This window comes from Aspergillus oryzae, chromosome 8 (genome assembly GCF_000184455.2).
Source record: "Aspergillus oryzae RIB40 DNA, chromosome 8".
Classification (NCBI taxonomy): domain Eukaryota; kingdom Fungi; phylum Ascomycota; class Eurotiomycetes; order Eurotiales; family Aspergillaceae; genus Aspergillus; species Aspergillus oryzae.
This window is the reverse complement of record NC_036442.1, coordinates 2,990,877-3,009,460: the sequence shown is the minus strand read 5'-3', so window position 1 is coordinate 3,009,460 and position 18,584 is coordinate 2,990,877. Positions and strand designations below refer to the sequence as shown.

Below are 18,584 nucleotides of genomic sequence, written 5' to 3'. Positions count from 1 at the left end.
CGTCGGAACCTTCCCGTCCTGGATGGATTTGCTGTGCGGTAAGTGCAAGTGTCAGGAGCCAAGAAGCTAGCATGATAACGTCTACATTGGGACGACACATTGATTCGAAGCTCTTTAGCAGTTCTTGTGGAGAGTTCAGCATCAGTGGTTGTGGAAACAGTGCATGAAGAACGGTCAACCAATCGTAAGCGGATCCCGCAATATCCGCAACTTCATCCTTTGGTGGAATCATGTTTTGCAGTTTCGGTCGCACATCGGTTGACAATTGCGCAAATATTTTATCTATGCGTTGCTCCATCTGACGTTCATGTTGGCATGGATCAGCGCTCAACCAGTCGTTCTGAAATAGCGATTGCAGGTGGGATGGTTTTTCAGCCATGGGAATATCCGACCCACTACTTTCTCCTTCAGAGTCGTCGGGGCCCGAGAATCGGTCATCTTTACCGCTAGGGTTCTGAGATGGCTTATAACCGAGCTTAAGTTCGATGTTGTTCACAACTGCTGTTAACTGGGCGACCTGAGATTCGAGCTGAGCTATGCGAAGTCGTGATGGAAGTCGCGATGGTTGCGATGATTGCGTCCTTTTCGATACCTGTGCAGTACAGACCACCCCTCGATCCTCGCATTGTTGACACGTATCCGCTTCTCGAGGAATCCTAATGCAGCGAACTTTCCGTCGTCTGCCTGTCTTCCAGGATCAGAAATGTAGTCTTGGAGAGTTTAAAATTAACCTACATTCGGTGCAGCTTCTCGTTCCTTTCCGTAAGCCGGAGCAAGGTATGTCGGACGGAGACATTTGAAGGCCGATGTCCGAAATTATGGGTCGGATTCAGGAACAGGTGGGCGAGATTATATGGTGGTGGATAGATTGAAGTGAGGTTGCGCGTCGGAGCGGACGAATTAAATATTTTGGTCCGCGGAACCCTAATTCGTCCGACTCGCGATCCTAATTGGGCAGCACTTTATATGGTACTACTAGTAGCGCAAATGTCCCCTTTCGCTACAACGACTTTGAAATGCAATGATATCTCACTACCATCTGCCACCAGTCTCTCGAGAACAGCCCTTCCAAAAATGTCTTCGTCCTTGCAAATTCGCGGCGGACCATATGCATCTACCACCGCGGGGATGGGAGGTCTTCCGACCATAGTACCCGACATTCCAATATGCGCGGTCTTCCTCGTCTTGTATATAGCATTCGCCGCTACAAACATGACCATCTTCCAGAAAAACCGACGACGGGGGCACAAATTCGTGATGTCTGCGATGCTATTCGGGTTCTGCATGGCAAGAATCACCACCCTTGTCCTGCGCATAGCCTGGGCCAATCGACAACGCAATGTCCGACTCGCTATTGCCGCTAATATCTTTGTCAATGCGGGGGTTCTCCTGGTGTACATCATCAACTTTATTCTCGCTCAGCGTATTCTCCGCAGCAAGCAGCCTCACCTCGGCTGGCACCCAATCCTGCGCCAAGGCTCCAAGCTTCTTTACTCCTTAATCCTCGGGGCATTGGTAATGGTAATCACATCTACAGTGCTATCCTTATACACGCTGGATATGCATACACGGTCTCAATGTCGCGACGTTCAACTGGCAGCTATCACCTATCTCCTCGTCTTTACCTGTCTTCCCCTTGCACAGGTCCTTATCGCATTTACCCTACCGAGAAGACCACAGGAGGAATCATTTGGGCAAGGCGGGATGACCAGCAAAACTGCGATTGTCGTTCTCTCATCGTGCTTATGTATTCTCATCGCCGGGTTCAAGGCTGGCGTCAATTGGTCCCCTCCCCGACCTGTAACCAACCCGGCCTGGTATGACTCCAAGGCATGCTTCTACGTGTTCAACTTCGTGTTGGAGATCATGATTCTCAGTCTTTTGACCTTTACCCGCTTTGACAGGCGCTTCCATATTCCGGACGGATCTACGCGGCCTGGCGACTATAGCTGTCGGGCATTACAGCCGGATAAAGACAGTGACCAATCTCAGTTGAGGGAACGGAAGGGGTCTGCATCAGTACAGACCTGAATTTCATCAATCGTGGAAGGTCAGCTCTAGTCACTCCAAGGCCACCTCCCCACCTTTTTCCCCCTTTCTCATATGTGTTGATGAGACTTAGTCTTCCTGTGTTGTTCCTACTACTCACCAAATCTGTACATAACGACGTCCGATTAATACCCTAGGACATTGCACGTCTTAAATAATCTATCCATTCCTGTAATACGGAGGGACTTTCTGAAAACGGCTGATCATGTCGGTAGTATGCTGATACTATCCAATATGCTACTAATACAAAAGCATCTTTAGACAGCTTTATATTCTCGTATCATAGCTCATGGTTCACTCCACCCAAGGTTCCACTGTTGCGGCTATTACATCGCCCGTTATGGATAGACTGAGCCCTGTTATCCAGATGACCCATGCTGACCCTCGCCTGAGGTGTGCAAGGCTCTTAATATCTCTCTATCTGGAAGCCTGATTGCTATAGATTCCATTGGAAGCGTCTGTCATAGCAACACCTCTTTCACACCCTACAGCAGCCAAGGATGCTCAGACCTACTCTTCCATTGGTTCATCCCAGCAACCAATTACCACGCAGCCCCCTCCGATGGCAGGCATCCAGTAGGGGAAGTGTAATCAACGAGAAACGCTCGAACCACTTCCCAGAAGCAATCGTCCGCGGTTACGGATACAAACGAGAGAATCGCCGATGTTGTTTTCTCCTCCGAATGAGGACAACAGTGAAAGTCCCTCCACCACCGCCACTCAGAGCCCAGTACAGATCGACGTTCTGCGTGGGTGATGCAATCAGAACCTCCCCCGTGGCCGTCACAACCTCCCACTCCAAGAGTTTGTCAACTGACGTCGATATCGCGATCCCAGCGGCCCATGGCCTCCGCCCTGAGTGTAGCCGCCTGCTATTCGGATGTCTGGATAATGACCAGTCACAATAACAAAGCCTGATTTGTGGGCGGCGTTTTGAGCTTTGGAGCCCTGTATTCCTGCACCAATGCGCATTGTGGGCCCGCTATAACGGATATATCCGGGCATGGATTGGACTAATTTGAGGTGATGTGTCCAGAAAGCAACAGCGGCAGGCCCAGGGGATTTACCCATAAAATCATAGCCTGTGTTCCGGATAGCAAGGCGAATATTTTGTTTATCCGTGAGATAGAGGACCTTCTGCACGTCTGTGGTTGACGCTACATTAACAGCGTAGCGAGCAAGTGGCCCCATGGTGCAGGGGCTGCTTGCAGGGGTTAACGGAGAGCAAGAGGAGTTAACTCACCAGGCGGTGGCACTACGCTGTGGCTTGCTCTTCCTAGTACTCTTGCGTCAGATTTGTCTGTATTTATCGCGGGACCTATAACATTTCGTAGTGGTAGAAAAGAAGAACCAGAGTCCTACCGGGCCTTTACATGGCTGCTACAACGAAGGTATAACATGATGTATGGTAAGCTTTGTCTTTTTCTCTAATGAGCTCAAGGTTGAAAGAAAAGAGGATATCTGACTAGCCAGATTACTCCATCAACACTTTTCCAACGTATTACGACTCAGTCCCGACAGCCGCAGTAAATGTAACCGAGCTTCGGCGGCGCCTCCTCTCCCGATCGACACTCCAATCCGACCCGAGTGAGTTAATCTTAGCTATATAGGGGATACTTGAGTATAGTGATGCTTTTTCTGGGTGCTCACTGAACGTGTCCAGGGCAAAGAACAGGATATCTTCTAGTACTGCCATAAATCCTACCTGGCACGAGGCTGCGGTGTCTGCTGTGATTGGAATATATAATCCTCTTTCATCCTTCTTTCTCTTCTCTTTTCATTCTTTTCGTCACATATACCTAAGCTTACGTGACGACTTTCAGGCCATTCAACTATACAGACCGACAGGTAAATGTGGACGGGCAGAAGCTCATGACCAACGCGCTGTTTGTACAACTGGAGGCTCTTACTGCCCCTGAAGAACTAGCGGGCGCCTACCTCAACGAAGACGCCTGGAACGAACCGGATTAACAACCAACCTTTTATGGCGGGAATCATGACCGGCTCCGGGAGATCAAGGACCTGCGTGAGATCTTTTGTGGGAGGACTGCAGTGGGGAGTGAGCGATGGGTGGAGCGTGAGGATGGCCTCTTGTGTCGGGCTGTTTGATGGAGCTCTGTACTTAGACTAACGGCAGAGGGTTATTCCTTTTAGTACTGTATGATATTAACACAGTCTACTTCATATAGATTGAAGTCCTCCAGCACGGACAACGTGCAAGGACCAATCAACGTGGGACCAACTGGGCCCACTACCATACCTGATCAGGACTAGCGCCTCGGCTCTCAGCAGGACCGAAATACATCGTTTTAATGATTCCATTGAGGTCCCATATCCAAGAGACCAGTTTGCAAATCCTGATATAAGCTGATTGATTGGTTTACCCCACCACCGAGTCACAGGCATTCTGTAGCGCTAGCTTTGAGCTTGCCAGATCTTCACAATCTCATTGTGCGTTCAATCCTACGCGGACTGTGTGATATAGCCAGCTGGTGCACATGGGAGACAATTGCCGTATCGATGATACCTTACTCGTCCCTTCCATGGGCAAGGTCCCGATCCGATCTCGAACAGGCTGCTTAACGTGTCGACGCCGTAAGAAAAAGTGCGACGAACGGCATCCCGTATGCAGCGGATGCGACAGAAACCGGCTTCCCTGTGAGTGGGTTTCTAATGACCTGGTGCCTAGAACACGACGGCCACGTGGCCGTCGACAGCTCGCGGTGACCCAGCTACCACATGAGGCACAGGCAATGGTCAATGTGTTTGCCGTTCCGAAGCCCGGGATGGTGCAGCGACTGTTGTCACACTTTATAGATCACAGCCCGAGATGGTTATTAACCAGAACTGGGGAGCGGAGATCCGACTTTCTGCAATATTTGCTTCCCGCGGTATCGGGAAACCTATTGGTTCATAACTGCGTTCTTATGATCGCCTCGGCTGATCTGGCCAAGTATTGCCGCGACGACATCGAAGTGCAAGCCGTAGCAGTAGAGTACTATGGGAAAGCTGTTTCCGCTTTGCAGGGATCGCTGAACGAGGAGTTGGCTACTATGGCTGCATATAAAGTATCGGAATCCGGTTAGTGGTCGGATCTGTCATAAAACTTGCCGTTCGAGCTCTAACCTTCACTAGATTACACACCTTTGGCGGTCCTGCTGTTGTGTTTGCATGAGGTATGCAGCAAAGCGAAGGAACCTCCTCCACTTCGCCGTTCCCTAGTTGGCTTCGATTTAGAAGCTAAATGTAGCAGTGCCAAAACTTTACAAACAGCACGCGCATAGTGCCTCATCTCAACGCTGCCGCCGCACTCCTGCTTCGTCGCCTTCATTACACCCCCGAAGACCTGGCCCTACGAAGTTTTTTGTTCGAACTATTTTGTTACTATTTCTCCCTGGTGGCCTTCTCGCATGGCTCCAAACTTTCGCTTTGTCAAGCATCCGCCATTTTTAACTCTCCCATTGTCACCCAGTATCTCCAGCAAGGCAACGTCATGGGCACCTCGCAGCGTCTCTTCATGTGTATCTTCCGAATTTCTATGTTGGTGGAGAAGGTCACATCTGAGAGGCAGATTCACGACTCACCGGCACGAGCAGAGCTTGTCATGCTTGAAGAGCAGCTGATCGCCTGGCAAGCTGAGCTTCCAAGTAGAAGGGACGCGGATGTCGCTTGGCTGAACGATGCAATAACCTCTGAGCTCTACCGCCTGGCATGTCTGATATATATCAAAAAGGTTCTAGACACCTGCTTGTCTGACCACAGCCCACCCATTCAGGCGCTTGTTCTAGCATTCGTTGAGCATTTGGGCCATCTGCCACCCGACGCACCGTCAAATAACATTCTTTGCTGGCCTTTAGTTGTTGCGGGGCTTTCTGCTGTAGTGGTTACCCACCAGCGGGCCATTAGCACAAGGCTGGGCCAGATCTATGACATATGGCGCTCCGACATACTTTGTCAGAGTGCCGCATTTCTACGACAGAAGTGGCGCGATGATCGCAATCATTCCGCAGCGGCCTCGTACGGAGAGCATGAGAAGGGTCAAAACGACTCACCGGTTGCGATCAATGATATACTCAAGCTTCAGTTCCCGGTCATTCTGGTTTAGCTGGTGGCCTGAATGCATATGTGAAGTGAGCTTGTTTACATCATTTATCTCATTTCCCTCCACAAACGGTCTGCTGCCCTTCGGGGTCGTGTCTACTTACAGGATACACAATTGCAATACGTCGAGACAGTACATGTCGCATCCGTAGTCAATGTCTCCGTTCCCTAAATTACTGCAGGTGTGATCGTGTCCGGCTGAGAAGACCTAGAAATCAGTATAAGATGTGTCTGCTTTACACGCTATCAATTCTCCCATGAAGATCTCATCCAGACTCACTATATACAACTCTATGGATACATGCGTACATACAACGAACAACAACATATACGAAAATCTACAAGCCCAAACCCCTGCGAACAGCCCTCCACTAGATGCCCAATACTCCAAAAAACCATCAAATCCCAGGACGGCGCAAGATCCAATACAACAATTCCACCTTCTTCTCATCCTCACCATCAACACCTTCCCCCACAACAGTCCAACCACACTTCGTCAACACCCTCGCACTCCCCAGATTCGTCTTATCCGTGACAGCGCGCAAAGTCCCCACTTCTTCAGCTCCCTCACCGTTCCTAGAGACGCCATCCCCCGGAACCGGCAACCTCCACCACGCCTCGGCAAACCCCCTCAGAGCCTCCGTCGCATACCCCATGCCCCACGTCTCAGGCAGAAATAGATACCCTACCTCCGGACCGTCCTCCGGGGAAATAGACACGATGCCCATAACGCCGATAACATCGCCTTCCTCGGACTCCGTAGCATGGACTGCGCCCGAGATTGGTTTGCGTAGGACGGCGAAATTGTAGTTTGGTTGTTCGCCTGGTTCGGTGTCTTGGGTGAAGCGTTGCATCCATTTACTTGTTTCTTCTGTGGTGGCGTCGATGCGGCCCTGGCGGGTCCAGCGCATCACGTCGGGAGTGGTTCGGAGGACATGAAGGGCGGGAAGATCCGCGGCCCGAAACGGTCGGAGGAGAAGTCGGGCCGTGTGGATCGGGGGTGTTTGGGAGTGGGTGGGGAGATGTGGTAGGATTGGCATTGTTTTGGTCTTGGGGGTTGGGTTAGGGTTGAGTATAAGTAAACTTGGGTTGGTGGATGTTGTGGTGCTTTATATAGGTTCACCGAGACTGATAGTAGAGATACTGTGTGGTCCGTTGGCCCACTAGGATGAGTCATCTCGTATTCCATGCTCTCCGTTCCACTATCTGGTTTGTTGTATTAAACGCTTTATGGGGACCGTTATAAGGCCAATAGAGCTTACTGCGCGTTTATTAGTATAAGAATGGGCCGTATATGTGAAGTCCCAATGCATGATTCTAAATATAGTGACAGACCTCTAGACCTGTACATGACAAGAATGCAGTGCCCACCTTTGGCACCTCATAAATTATATCATGTCTGCACATTTCAACATATCTAAACGATACCATCACTGAAACCCTCATTCACATACTCCCCACGAGCATCCTTAATCGCACCAACAATCTGCAACACGGCATCCCAAATCCTAGCGCGGTTCTGTAGCCCCTTGAGCTGCTTCCAATTGACAGTAATGTCCCGGTACAGTCGGTACCAGTTCGTAGTATGGTAGTGTAATCTCGCCGGACTCAGATCGAGAACTTCCAATCTGTCCGGGTGATCCGGCCATTCCCACCGAGGGAGGTTGCGCAGCCATTCAGCCTGAACTTCAGGCATCTCTTCACCGATAACAAGACTTTGTTTCTCCATGTCACGGTCCCACTCTTCCCGAGCTGCCTTTTCCTGGTGTACATCGTGCGCGATCACAGTCGCCCAGTGATACGGCGTCGGATCCGAAGACCATGCTTCATACAGCCATGGCATCTCCGTAACCACCAGCCGAAACCAAAGAGATGTTGGTAAGTGCGTGAAGGCGCGTGATGTGAGCCTGAGAGCGGCGATATCTGGGGAGTTAAGGTGATCAACGATGATTAAAATGATTTCAATGGGCAATGCGCGGAAGGGATCTCGAGCGGTTGACGCTGGATTTATTGGACTCCTGGATTCGAAGGGGCTGTTGTTCACGCTGAATCCTCTGTCTGTGGAAATGGCGGACTGGATGATTGGTTTGAGTGAGGGGACAAATATGGGATTGGCGACTAGATATTCGTGTCCGACGGTATGATTCCAGACCTGTTCTTGTCCCTCTTTGACATCTTCGTTGTCTTCGATTGGGAAGTGCTGGCTTTCCATACATGCTCTGTCACGAATCCGGACCAACGTGTCTATGTCAACCTCCCCGAGACACTGCTTGCTGGCCTGGATAAACAATTCAAAACACGCTGGATGAAACGGTAGCCCGGTCTCATCCAGTTGCTCCTGGGACTGGTCTCAAGTAAGTACTCCGTATTCTACTACAGCGAAGCTAACAATAAGGGCCCTACCGTTTCAAGCAAAAACTCAGTTTCCGCCTGAATATTATCGATGCCATGTCGGACGGGAGCAAATTTCAACCCATATCCGGACGAAGGCATGTTCTCTGCGACGCCTGTGAGATGATATCGACTTTTGTGTTCGAACTCCATATCATCTGGCCTAGGTTCCCAGTCTTCTCGCTTTGCAAGGATACACTGAACAGTATGACAACCGGTCATTTCTTCGGCCGATATATTCTTCCCTAGGTATCCTTGGGTATTTCGGCAGTCAGGACCAGCAATATGCTCATAGCATCTGGATCTGTTGTATGCATCCCGGTTCATTGTTCTAGAGCCATCTTCATTAATGATATAGATGCTCTCGCCTAGTTTTGTTGAAAGGGGGTAAAACATCGTGTCGTATTCCGGCTGATCAGGTCCCTGTACCTGAAACGTCCACTCTGGGTCATCCGCACATTCACCGTAGCGCATATCCATACCTACAACCCCCCCATCGCTCGCCCCCGAGTCATATTCCAGAGGTTCATTGTCAGACTGACTTTCATATTCATAGTCGGGATCATCCCTAGGAATACCATCCATCGGATCATCATCATACAACCGCGGCGTCGGAGTAAAAAACCCATAAAACTCAGCATCTCGGAGAACCATACAGCATCCCGTCTCCGACGAGCAATTCTCATATTCGCGCCGGTATTGCGCTTGCTCTTCCTCGCTTTCTTCATCCCTGGTGAAGTCACGGCCTTCGATCCAGCCTCCGCGACCACCGGGGCCGAAAGCCGCTGATCGCGGTTCCCCTTTGGAGCGGATGCGGCTAATGTTGAAGCTCACGCCGCAGAATTGGCAGGGGACCTGGGATTTGAGGTTAGGATTATTGGCATGGGATATTTATGTATAGATGTGGTGATTGTTCGAGGAAGACAGTAGGCTTAAGTCACTTGAGGGGAAGATTTACTGACTTCCCAGTATCCTGGATTTGAATAGTTAGTTGGGTGTACATTGCACATTTAGTCCATTTAAGAAATGGCATACCCATCTTGGTTGTTAGGAGAGGCTATATCGATATATTAGACCTCAATGAGGTTGCAAGTTGGTTCTGCTTCTCAGGGGCAAAGGTCGATGAGATATATGTCTGTGGGATCTCGTATTCACCGCTAACGTCGATCTGATCTATTCTCAGGAACGGGCCCACTATTACGAGTTGCACCCCGCGTTGAGAGCCAGGCAGCACCAGGGAACGTATGGGTCGTATCCGGATAGAGCCGACTATGTAACTTGCGAATCTCACCGTGATATCTCTGCTAGCTGTGTAGCCTAAGACCTTGTTATGCCCACCGACCACCTTGTAGGCGAATGCGGCTAACTAGCTTGGATAACACGATCTCAAATCTGGAGGAAAGGATTCTGACAGGTCTTGCGGAATGATTTGAATTTAACATATAATTTCTCGTATCTTTCTAAGAGTTCATGCAGCGCTGGACGCAGGTTGTGGGATGAATAGGTCTACAAAATCACTAGCGGCCATCTTCTCGAACTTCGGTTGATCGACCGTGTCCAATATCTGCCCCACCCTCTCCGACGACAGCTTCAAACCCAAGTTCTGCTGGGCCTTCTCGCGGACCAGCTGCAAAGTCTCAGGTCGACGCACATGACCCAAGGGGAACGGGACCAATTCTTCCAACTTGGTGCCATCCCGTAGCGTCACCTCCAATGCGTTGGCCACGCTGCGGCACTGAGGATCATGGTAATCCCGGGTGAATGACGGATCTTCTTCCATTGTGGTGATGGAGCGTAGTGTTTCTACACGAGGGTCACGAGCCCAGGGACTGCTGTCCTGGTAGTCAGCAGTTGTGATTTGACTGCCCTTGAGCAGGACCACGGCGACCATATAACGCAGGCAATGGTCGCGATCTGCGGCATTATGCAGCGGCCCCTTCTTATTGATGATAATCATTCCAGCCTCCTGTGTTCGAGCTCGTATGTTGACAATGTCCTCTTCTGGCCGAAGCCCACGTTGAGCCAGCTTTTCTGCAATAGTCAATGCTGCTTCCACAGCGGTCAGTCCGTGCCCTTCAGCCGTCGAGACCTTGAAGAGGACTGTCTCCATGACCCAGCTAGTAAACGGACGGGGTAGCTCGAAGGTCTGACCCCGGTACAAGACGTCATAAAACCCCCAACGCGGGGTGGTGATAGCAGAGCGGATACCGGGCTGGCCGCATCGAACCAGGTTGGCCAAATGCACAGCACGCATGCAGGCATCCCCAGCGGCCCATCCTTTCCGAGGTCCTGCATTTGGCGCCTGTCGATAGACCCGCAGCGGATGACCATCAGCCCAGGCATGCGAGACCACAGCCCGGGCTTGATCGCGGGATAGACCCATGAGCCAGGAGACCATGGCAGATGAGGCAACCTTGACCAAAATGACATGATCCAGGCCAACCTTGTTGAACGCGTTGCGGATCTGGAACACCCCTTGGATCTCGTACGCCTTGATCAGAGCAGTGAGGACCTGCTTCATGGAGATGACTTCCTCGGGGCTGCCACGAGCGAGGGCCTCCCGACTGAGGATGTCGGCAGTGCTGAGGATTGCGCCAAGATTATCTGGTCATTGGTCAGGACAGACAGACGGTAGAAGTGGGTATTAACTTACCGGATGGATGGCCCCATTCCGCTCCGGGAAAGGCATCGTTGTGGTCAAGGTACCGGATCATTCCCCCAAGGTCAAAGGCACCCTTGAGGGCATCCACTTGAAATTGAGTACCCGGCAAGCGGAAGCCCCCTGGCACCGTGGCCGTCTGGGGCCAGACGGGGCCAATCATGGCGGCACATTCTGGGCTAGTATGGATACTTTCGATAGCAGCACCTAGGGCATCAATAAGAGCTGCTTTGGCTCTTGTCCAGGCCGCTGGGGAGTCGATTTCATAGTCATAGGCGTAGTCGACGATCAAATCGATTACCTTGTCATAGGAAGGGCAATTATTGTCGTCCGCCGCTGGAATAGTCATTTTTGTTTTTGCGTCATAAGCTGTGATTCTTGTGTAGTTTCTCATCCTGCAAGTTAGCCTTATCTTATAAGCAAGCAATTGGTAAGCCGGAGTATAGAAGCCACCTTTTTCCGCCCGCTCGGCGCTCATGGGCCGCGACTCGGCTCTCGAACTCCGGCAACCACATCTCTCCGAGCGGCCCAGCGTAAGAACCCAGCGTAAGATTTTATGTGATTTCCGATTCCACACATTTCACTCATGTATGGTGATATTGAAGGCCGGACTGACCCAGCGTAAGAACCCAGCGTAAGACTGGTTCCCGACTGTAGGGTAAATAGTAGACCGTATGCCAACATATCTAGAGGTAGTTGGACAAGACAATTGCTGTCGCGCTGTGCTAGAAATCTAATGACTCCCAGCGTGAAACACCAGTAACACAACTTTTTACTGAAGAATAATATACTAGATCCTATTGCCCGTCAGCACTGTCACTTCCATCCTTACCATGGCCTCCACCCCCAGCTCTGGTTCCTATGATCTTGCGATCGTGACACCCACGGAAGACCATTCGTTGAGGTCTTTTTCTCTTTCCCAGGGGAACGTCCAGCAAACATTCCTTGTATCGACACAGGACGGTGCTTTCCTGGACCAGCAAAAGGCCTCCTTCCTTCAGAGCTATTCGAAAGACCAGTCAATTCTTGGCTTGGTCTTTGAATTTTTGCAATTCCTGCTGGATGAAGCTTGCCCGCCAGCTCCCCTAGGAGCGTTCCTCGGCGCCATCGAGTCACAGTGCGTGAGAGACGCGAATATCCACGACCTGATTGTGTCCGAGCCAGAGGCCAAGAATATCATACGCACCTACTACCGCGCACATGCGGTTGCCGGTCTTAACCCCCGTCCAGCCCCCAGTGGACTCTTCAGCACCGTTAATATTGAAGCACACCGCATTTTGATGGCCTTCGGGGGCCAAGGGTCTACGAATCTTGTCTGTGTCGACGAACTGGCTGATCTATACTCACTGTACCAACCCTTGCTGGAGCCGCTGATCGCGTCAGTAGCGCCAGCCCTGGCAAGCCTTTCTCGAGAACCGTCCACGTTGCAGCACTACTTGGGCCGTGAGATTGATCTTTACTCCTGGTTGACTATTCCCGAGTCGCGTCCGGACCGGGCGTTTACAGCTACCGCCGCAGTCAGCTTCCCAATCATTGGCTTACTGGATATGGCGCATTACTATGTGCTTGGTAAATTACTCGACTCCGATTCCCCGAAGCGACTAAGGTCAGCGCTCCAAGGCCTCACGGGCCACTCGCAAGGAATTATCGTGGCTGCAGCCGTCGCTCAAGCCGACACGTGGGCGTCCTTTTTGGCGCAGGCACAATGGGCCATCCGCCTATTGTTTTGGATGGGTTATGAATGCCACACAGCCGCTCCTGCTTCTCCCCTCTCATCCGCCGCCATCAGGGATAGTATTGAGCACGGCGAGGGATCCCCCTCATGGCTCCTTAGTGTCCGAGGCCTGCGGTCGCCCGCTCTTGATGCGTTAATCACGGACTGCAATCGCCGTTTACCAGAATCCGAACACCTGTCCATCGGATTGATCAACACTGAGCGGAACATTGTGGTAGCCGGTTCTCCACGTTCCCTCCGCGGCTTATGTTTGCGGTTGCGAGAAATTGAAGCCGATGATGGTCAAGACCAAAGTCGGGTTCCTTTCCGTCAGCGCAAGCCTGTTGTCCATCATACCTTCCTTCCTGTTAGCGCTCCTTTCCATTCCAGCCACCTCCGTGCCGCTGCAGACCGCGTCAAGGAACGGTTTCCGGATGCCTCATCCCCCCAAGTGGGGGATCTCCTCACTGCTGTTTATCATACACGGACCGGCCAGGACATGCGCGAGATGTTCAGCCCATCGAATAACCTGATCCATAGCCTGGTCGAGGCAGTAGCCTGTGAGACCGTCGATTGGCCAGCAACCTTGCAAGTATCACGTTCCAAGCCGCCTTCCCACATTGTGCTTCTCAGCAGCAGCCGTCTCAGTGATCTCGTATCCGAAATTGTCGATGGCCGTGGAGTTCGTATCATCGCAGGAACAGTGCTAGCCCCAACGGACCCCGCCGTTCTCGGTGGGAAAGCGGAGTTACTAACCACGAAGCCCTCACAGGCGCCAACCCCTTGGGCGGAGCTCTTTAAAGCTCGACTCGTGGCCGGCCCAGACGGCAGGCCCATACTTGAGACGCGACTCAGTCAGTTGCTGCAAGCGCCCCCTATCATCACAGCTGGTATGACACCCACCACCGTACACTGGGACTTCGTGGCCGCGGTGATGCAGGCTGGCTATCACGTTGAGCTTGCCGGCGGTGGTTACTTTGACGCGGCTGGCATGACAACAGCTATTGAGAAACTAGCGGCCCACGTTCCCCCCGGCCGCGGCATCACCTGCAATCTCATCTATGCCAGCCCTCATTCGATTGCGTTTCAGATCCCCCTAATTCGCAGCATGATCCAACGCGGAATCCCCATAGATGGCTTGACAATTGGAGCGGGAGTTCCCTCGCAAGATGTGGTCAACGAATGGATCCAAACACTGGGGATCAAACACCTTTCCCTCAAACCAGGGTCCATCGCTGCTATATATGAGGTGATTGAAATCGCTAAAAAGCACCCGACCTTCCCCATTATTTTACAGTGGACCGGAGGCCGCGGTGGTGGCCATCACTCCTGTGAGGACTTCCACGAACCACTACTGCAGACCTATCGGGATATCCGCCGCTGTTCCAATTTGTATCTGGTTGTGGGCAGTGGGTTTGGCCAGGCGGACCAGATGCACCCCTATATCACGGGTGAATGGTCGCTGTCATTCGGTCGTCCCGTAATGCCCTGTGATGGTATCCTCATTGGCAGTCGGATGATGGTCGCCCGGGAGGCGCACACATCTCCGCAAGCAAAGGAATTGATCTTGGCAGCTGCCGGAGTGGCCGACTCGGAATGGGAACAGAGCTTCAAGAAGCCTACCGGTGGAGTGTTGACCGTTCAGTCGGAGATGGGTCAGCCGATCCACAAGCTGGCAACTCGTGGAGTTCGGTTGTGGCATGAGATGGATAAGACTATCTTCAGCTTGCCTCGGGACAAACGAGTCGCTGCACTCAATGCACGCAAGGCTGAAATTATACGTCGTTTGAGTGCTGATTTTGCCAAGCCGTGGTTTGGCTACAATGCTGCCGGTGATGCCGTCGATCTAGAGGACATGACATATACTGAAGTCATTGCTCGTTTGATCCGGCTAGTGTACGTTAGCCATCAGCACCGCTGGATTGACCCATCCTACCGTCAGCTCGTTTTAGACTTTACCTACAGAACGCTAGAACGTGTCTCCAACGCCGATTATGCGACGGATAAGCTTGACCTCAGTCAGCCGGAACAATTCGTCGAGCAGGTGCAACAACTCTGCCCCGCTGCAACTACACGTCGTCTACACCCAGACGATGTCCGCTTCTTTCTCACTATCTGCAAGCAGCGTGGTCGAAAGCCCGTCAACTTCATCCCAGCGTTGGATGAAGACTTCGAATACTGGTTCAAGAAAGATTCCCTGTGGCAGTCAGAGGATGTGGATTCAATCATCGACCAGGACGCTGACCGAGTATGTATCCTACAAGGCCCGGTGGCCGTGCAATATTCGCGTCGGGCAGATCAGTCAGCCAGGGAAATCCTTGATGAGATCCACCATGGGCTCGCAAACCATTTTGAGGAGGGTCCGTCTCAGTCGGATAGGCCTTCGTTAGCCATATCGGAAATGGTCTCCGCTAGGGTCACAGTGACAGAAAGCAATACCCATCGTATCATCCGTCCTACATCTGAAAGTTTGCCCTCTGTTGAAGACTGGCAAGCATTCCTGGCTAGTCAAGTCACAGGTAGCGTCCGAAGCGCTATTATGGCTGAGGAAGTCCTACGAGGTTCTCAGAGACAAGCGAATCCTTTGCGGCGAGTTCTGGAACCACGGACAGGGCAATCAATCCAGATTCCTCTGGACGGTCGCGATCTACGTCTGGTAGAGGATGCGAAGAACCGTCCGTTGGTACACATCAAGCCCAGTGGTGATCAGGAGGTTGCCGTAGACTTCTATTATTATGACTTCGTGGAGACCCCTGGCAACCTTCGATTCACGTACAAGTTTGACTCAAAGAGCCTTTCCCTGGTAGAAAATCTCGACGGGCGCGATGACCGAGTTAAATTGTTCTATGCCCATTTGTGGCTCGGTCGTGCCGATCTCAGTTACCACCGGCTGAGTGAGGTCTTCGAGGGCGAGGAAATCACCCTTTCTTCTGATCTTCATCGTCACCTTCACAACGCTCTCCGTCATACAGTCCCAGATGCCACTGCATCCGCCACAACTAACACCTTACCCCTCGAGGCCGCGATTATTGCCGCTTGGAAACCCCTGATGGAACCACTATTTGTGGCGGAGCTCCAGGGCGACTTGCTCCGCCTAGTGCATCTCTCCAATAGCATCCGGTACACCCCTGGCGCTGCTCCACTAGAAGTCAACGATGTTGTCGCGACCAAATCACAAGTGCGTGCAGTGACCATCAAGGAGACCGGCAAGACGATCAGTGTTGAAGCACAGATCTTTCGGTCTAAGACGCTCGTGGCCACTGTGACTTCGGAGTTTTTTATCAAGGGATCTTTTTCCGACTACGAGACCACCTTCAGTCACCAAGATGAGGCCGCGATTGAACTAAAGGTACAGTCTGCCATAGACGAAGCCCTTCTACGGGACCGTGAATGGTTTCTCTTGGATGACCCTACCCAGTCATTGATTGATAAAACCCTCGTCTTCCGTCTACACACCGTGACCAGGTGGAAGGACCAATCTACCTTCACCAGCCTGAAAACCACTGGCTCGATCTACACCAAGCATTGGAATGGTACCGAGCAGAAAGTGGGAACCGTTGCATCTGAGGTGGTTGAATGTCATGGCAATCCTGTTATCGACTTCCTGCAGCGCAAGGGCACTGTGGTGCAAGAAAAAGTGCCTTTAAAGCATCCAGGCCTGATAGATAATGGATCGAGGACCATCCGCTTACCGCTTGATAATGCCCTGTACAGCTCCGTATCCAAGGACTACAATCCCATACACACCTCGTCCGTCTTTGCGCGTTTCGCAGACCTTCCCGGGACCATCACCCATGGCATGTATACCGCCGCTGTTTCCCGCGCCGTCACGGAATGTCTGGCAGCGGACGGCGAAACGGGTCGGCTACGAAGCTTCTCGGCGTCTTTCGTTGGGATGGTGTTACCAGGCGACCAACTGACGGTCCGTATCCGACATGAGGCTATGTGTCACGGCCGCATGGTGCTCTCCGTAGCGGCATACCGGGAGGGTACCGATGAGAAGGTGCTTCAGGGGGAGGCCGAAGTTGAGCAGCGCACTTCCGCGTACCTCTTTACCGGTCAGGGAAGCCAGGCACAGAACATGGGAATGCAGTTGTATGACTCAAGCGCAGTGGCCCGATCGGTGTGGGATGAGGTTGACCGCCGTCTGCTGGATCAATACGGTATGTTGTCTCTAATCATTCACATCCCTGAAGCCCTACCTCTTTCCACGGCTCCAGTGGCAGCCTTCCGAATCTGGCACTAACATATCTAGGCTGGTCAATTTTGAACGTTGTCCGCGCAAACCCCAAACAGATCACTATCCACTTCCGTGGGGCTCGTGGCAGACGCATCCGCGACAACTATCTAGCGATGAGGACCGAAACCCGAATGCCAGACGGCTCCACTCGGCTCGAACCTATCCTTCGCGATCTAACGGCCAAATCAGAGTCATATACCTTCTTCGACTCCCGAGGCCTGCTGTATGCCACGCAATTTGCTCAGCCCGCTATTCTGCTAATGGAAAAGGCGGCATTCGAGGATATGAAGGCAAATGGCCTCATCCAGGAGGGCGCTGCCTTCGCAGGACACTCTCTGGGTGAGTACGGAGTCCTAGCCTCATTGGTTGACTTCTTGCCCTTTGAAATGATGATGAGTGTCGTTTTCTATCGTGGGTTAGTCATGCAGTTCACCATGGAGCGCGACTCCAACGGACACACGGGTTTCTCTATGGTGGCAGTCAGTCCGAAGAGGGTGGGCAAATGTAAGTTTTGTTCTAGTTTCGATCAACTTTCCCAGGCTCACGGCGAGACAGATTTCGATGAAGCCATGTTACGCATCGTTGTGGATTTGATTCACCGACAGAGTGGCAAACTGTTGGAAATCGTCAATTTCAATGTGGAAGCCGAGCAATATGTTTGTGCCGGACACGTAAGTTCTCAGCCCCGTTATATCTACCACATCTCGCTCATGCATTCCAGGTCCGCAATATTTACATTTTGAGCGGCATCCTCGACCTTCTGTCTCGATCCGCCACTGGTCCCCAGCTCGTAGCCTCACTCCGCAGCGCTTCTGATCCGGCCATCACTGACGTAGCCAAAGAAATTGCTGTCTATCTCGAAAAGGCACCCCAGCTGAACAATCCCACTGAATTGAAACGAGGCCGAGCAACCATCCCGTTGCAAGGCATCGACGTTCCCTTCCATTCGTCCCACCTGCGCTCCGGGGTGTCCGTCTACCGACGATTCTTAGAGGAGCGGATCCAAGCAGAGAATGTACAGGTGGACCGTCTAGTGGGCAAATTCATCCCCAATGTCATGGGGAAGCCGTTCGCGATTGATCGGTCATATCTAGAAGAGGCCGCAGCAGTCACAGGGAGTTCTGTGTTGAGGGAGCTGGCGCTAGCCGCTTGATGTAATATTAGTGTCTAGACCATCAGAATGACATCTCTTATGATAATTGGCGATGACCCACGGCTTCTACCAGCTATTTCTGTTCATGGCTTTGAAAGTATTCGGTTGGTGTAGGGTACGACAACGTTAGGCCTGCGTAGTGAGATTTGTAGAGGAACAACTAAGGTTCTTCCTAATTAGGAGAATAGGACCCTCCGTAGGATTAGTCGTTTTCATCGTAGCCACTGCCATGTTTTCCTTTCTGGGCGCCTTTGGCAGTCACTGTCAAACTATACAA

General features: G+C 51.8%; 7 protein-coding genes across 7 annotated transcripts; 3 read left to right on the top strand and 4 right to left on the bottom strand.

Annotated features, from left to right (window-relative positions):
- Positions 1-1,074: 1,074 nt before the first annotated feature.
- AO090010000150 (uncharacterized protein) lies at positions 1,075-2,031 on the top strand (the record flags this gene model as incomplete). Its single annotated transcript, XM_001827135.1, has 1 exon — positions 1,075-2,031. The coding sequence occupies one exon, from the start codon at positions 1,075-1,077 to the stop codon at positions 2,029-2,031; it is 957 nt and encodes a 318-aa protein (XP_001827187.1).
- An 801-nt stretch (positions 2,032-2,832) lies between these two features.
- Positions 2,833-3,240, bottom strand: AO090010000151 (uncharacterized protein; the record flags this gene model as incomplete). The annotated part of the gene is made up of 1 exon (XM_001827136.1): positions 2,833-3,240. One exon carries the CDS (start codon positions 3,238-3,240, stop codon positions 2,833-2,835), a length of 408 nt encoding a protein of 135 aa, XP_001827188.1.
- A 1,352-nt stretch (positions 3,241-4,592) lies between these two features.
- Positions 4,593-6,154, top strand: AO090010000152 (Zn(II)2Cys6 transcription factor; the record flags this gene model as incomplete). Its single annotated transcript, XM_023233790.1, has 2 exons — positions 4,593-5,092; positions 5,323-6,154. 2 exons carry the CDS (start codon positions 4,593-4,595, stop codon positions 6,152-6,154), a joined length of 1,332 nt encoding a protein of 443 aa, XP_023094058.1.
- A 394-nt stretch (positions 6,155-6,548) lies between these two features.
- On the bottom strand, positions 6,549-7,190 carry AO090010000153 (GNAT family N-acetyltransferase; the record flags this gene model as incomplete). The annotated part of the gene is made up of 1 exon (XM_001827138.3): positions 6,549-7,190. The coding sequence occupies one exon, from the start codon at positions 7,188-7,190 to the stop codon at positions 6,549-6,551; it is 642 nt and encodes a 213-aa protein (XP_001827190.1).
- Positions 7,191-7,567: 377 nt separating this feature from the next.
- Positions 7,568-9,021, bottom strand: AO090010000154 (uncharacterized protein; the record flags this gene model as incomplete). Its single annotated transcript, XM_023233788.1, has 2 exons — positions 7,568-8,494; positions 8,554-9,021. The coding sequence occupies 2 exons, from the start codon at positions 9,019-9,021 to the stop codon at positions 7,568-7,570; spliced, it is 1,395 nt and encodes a 464-aa protein (XP_023094059.1).
- A 988-nt stretch (positions 9,022-10,009) lies between these two features.
- Positions 10,010-11,549, bottom strand: AO090010000155 (uncharacterized protein; the record flags this gene model as incomplete). Its single annotated transcript, XM_001827140.1, has 2 exons — positions 10,010-11,145; positions 11,195-11,549. 2 exons carry the CDS (start codon positions 11,547-11,549, stop codon positions 10,010-10,012), a joined length of 1,491 nt encoding a protein of 496 aa, XP_001827192.1.
- Positions 11,550-12,033: 484 nt separating this feature from the next.
- On the top strand, positions 12,034-18,307 carry AO090010000156 (uncharacterized protein; the record flags this gene model as incomplete). The annotated part of the gene is made up of 4 exons (XM_001827141.1): positions 12,034-17,077; positions 17,170-17,658; positions 17,710-17,825; positions 17,876-18,307. 4 exons carry the CDS (start codon positions 12,034-12,036, stop codon positions 18,305-18,307), a joined length of 6,081 nt encoding a protein of 2,026 aa, XP_001827193.1.
- Between the last annotated feature and the right edge of the window lie 277 nt (positions 18,308-18,584).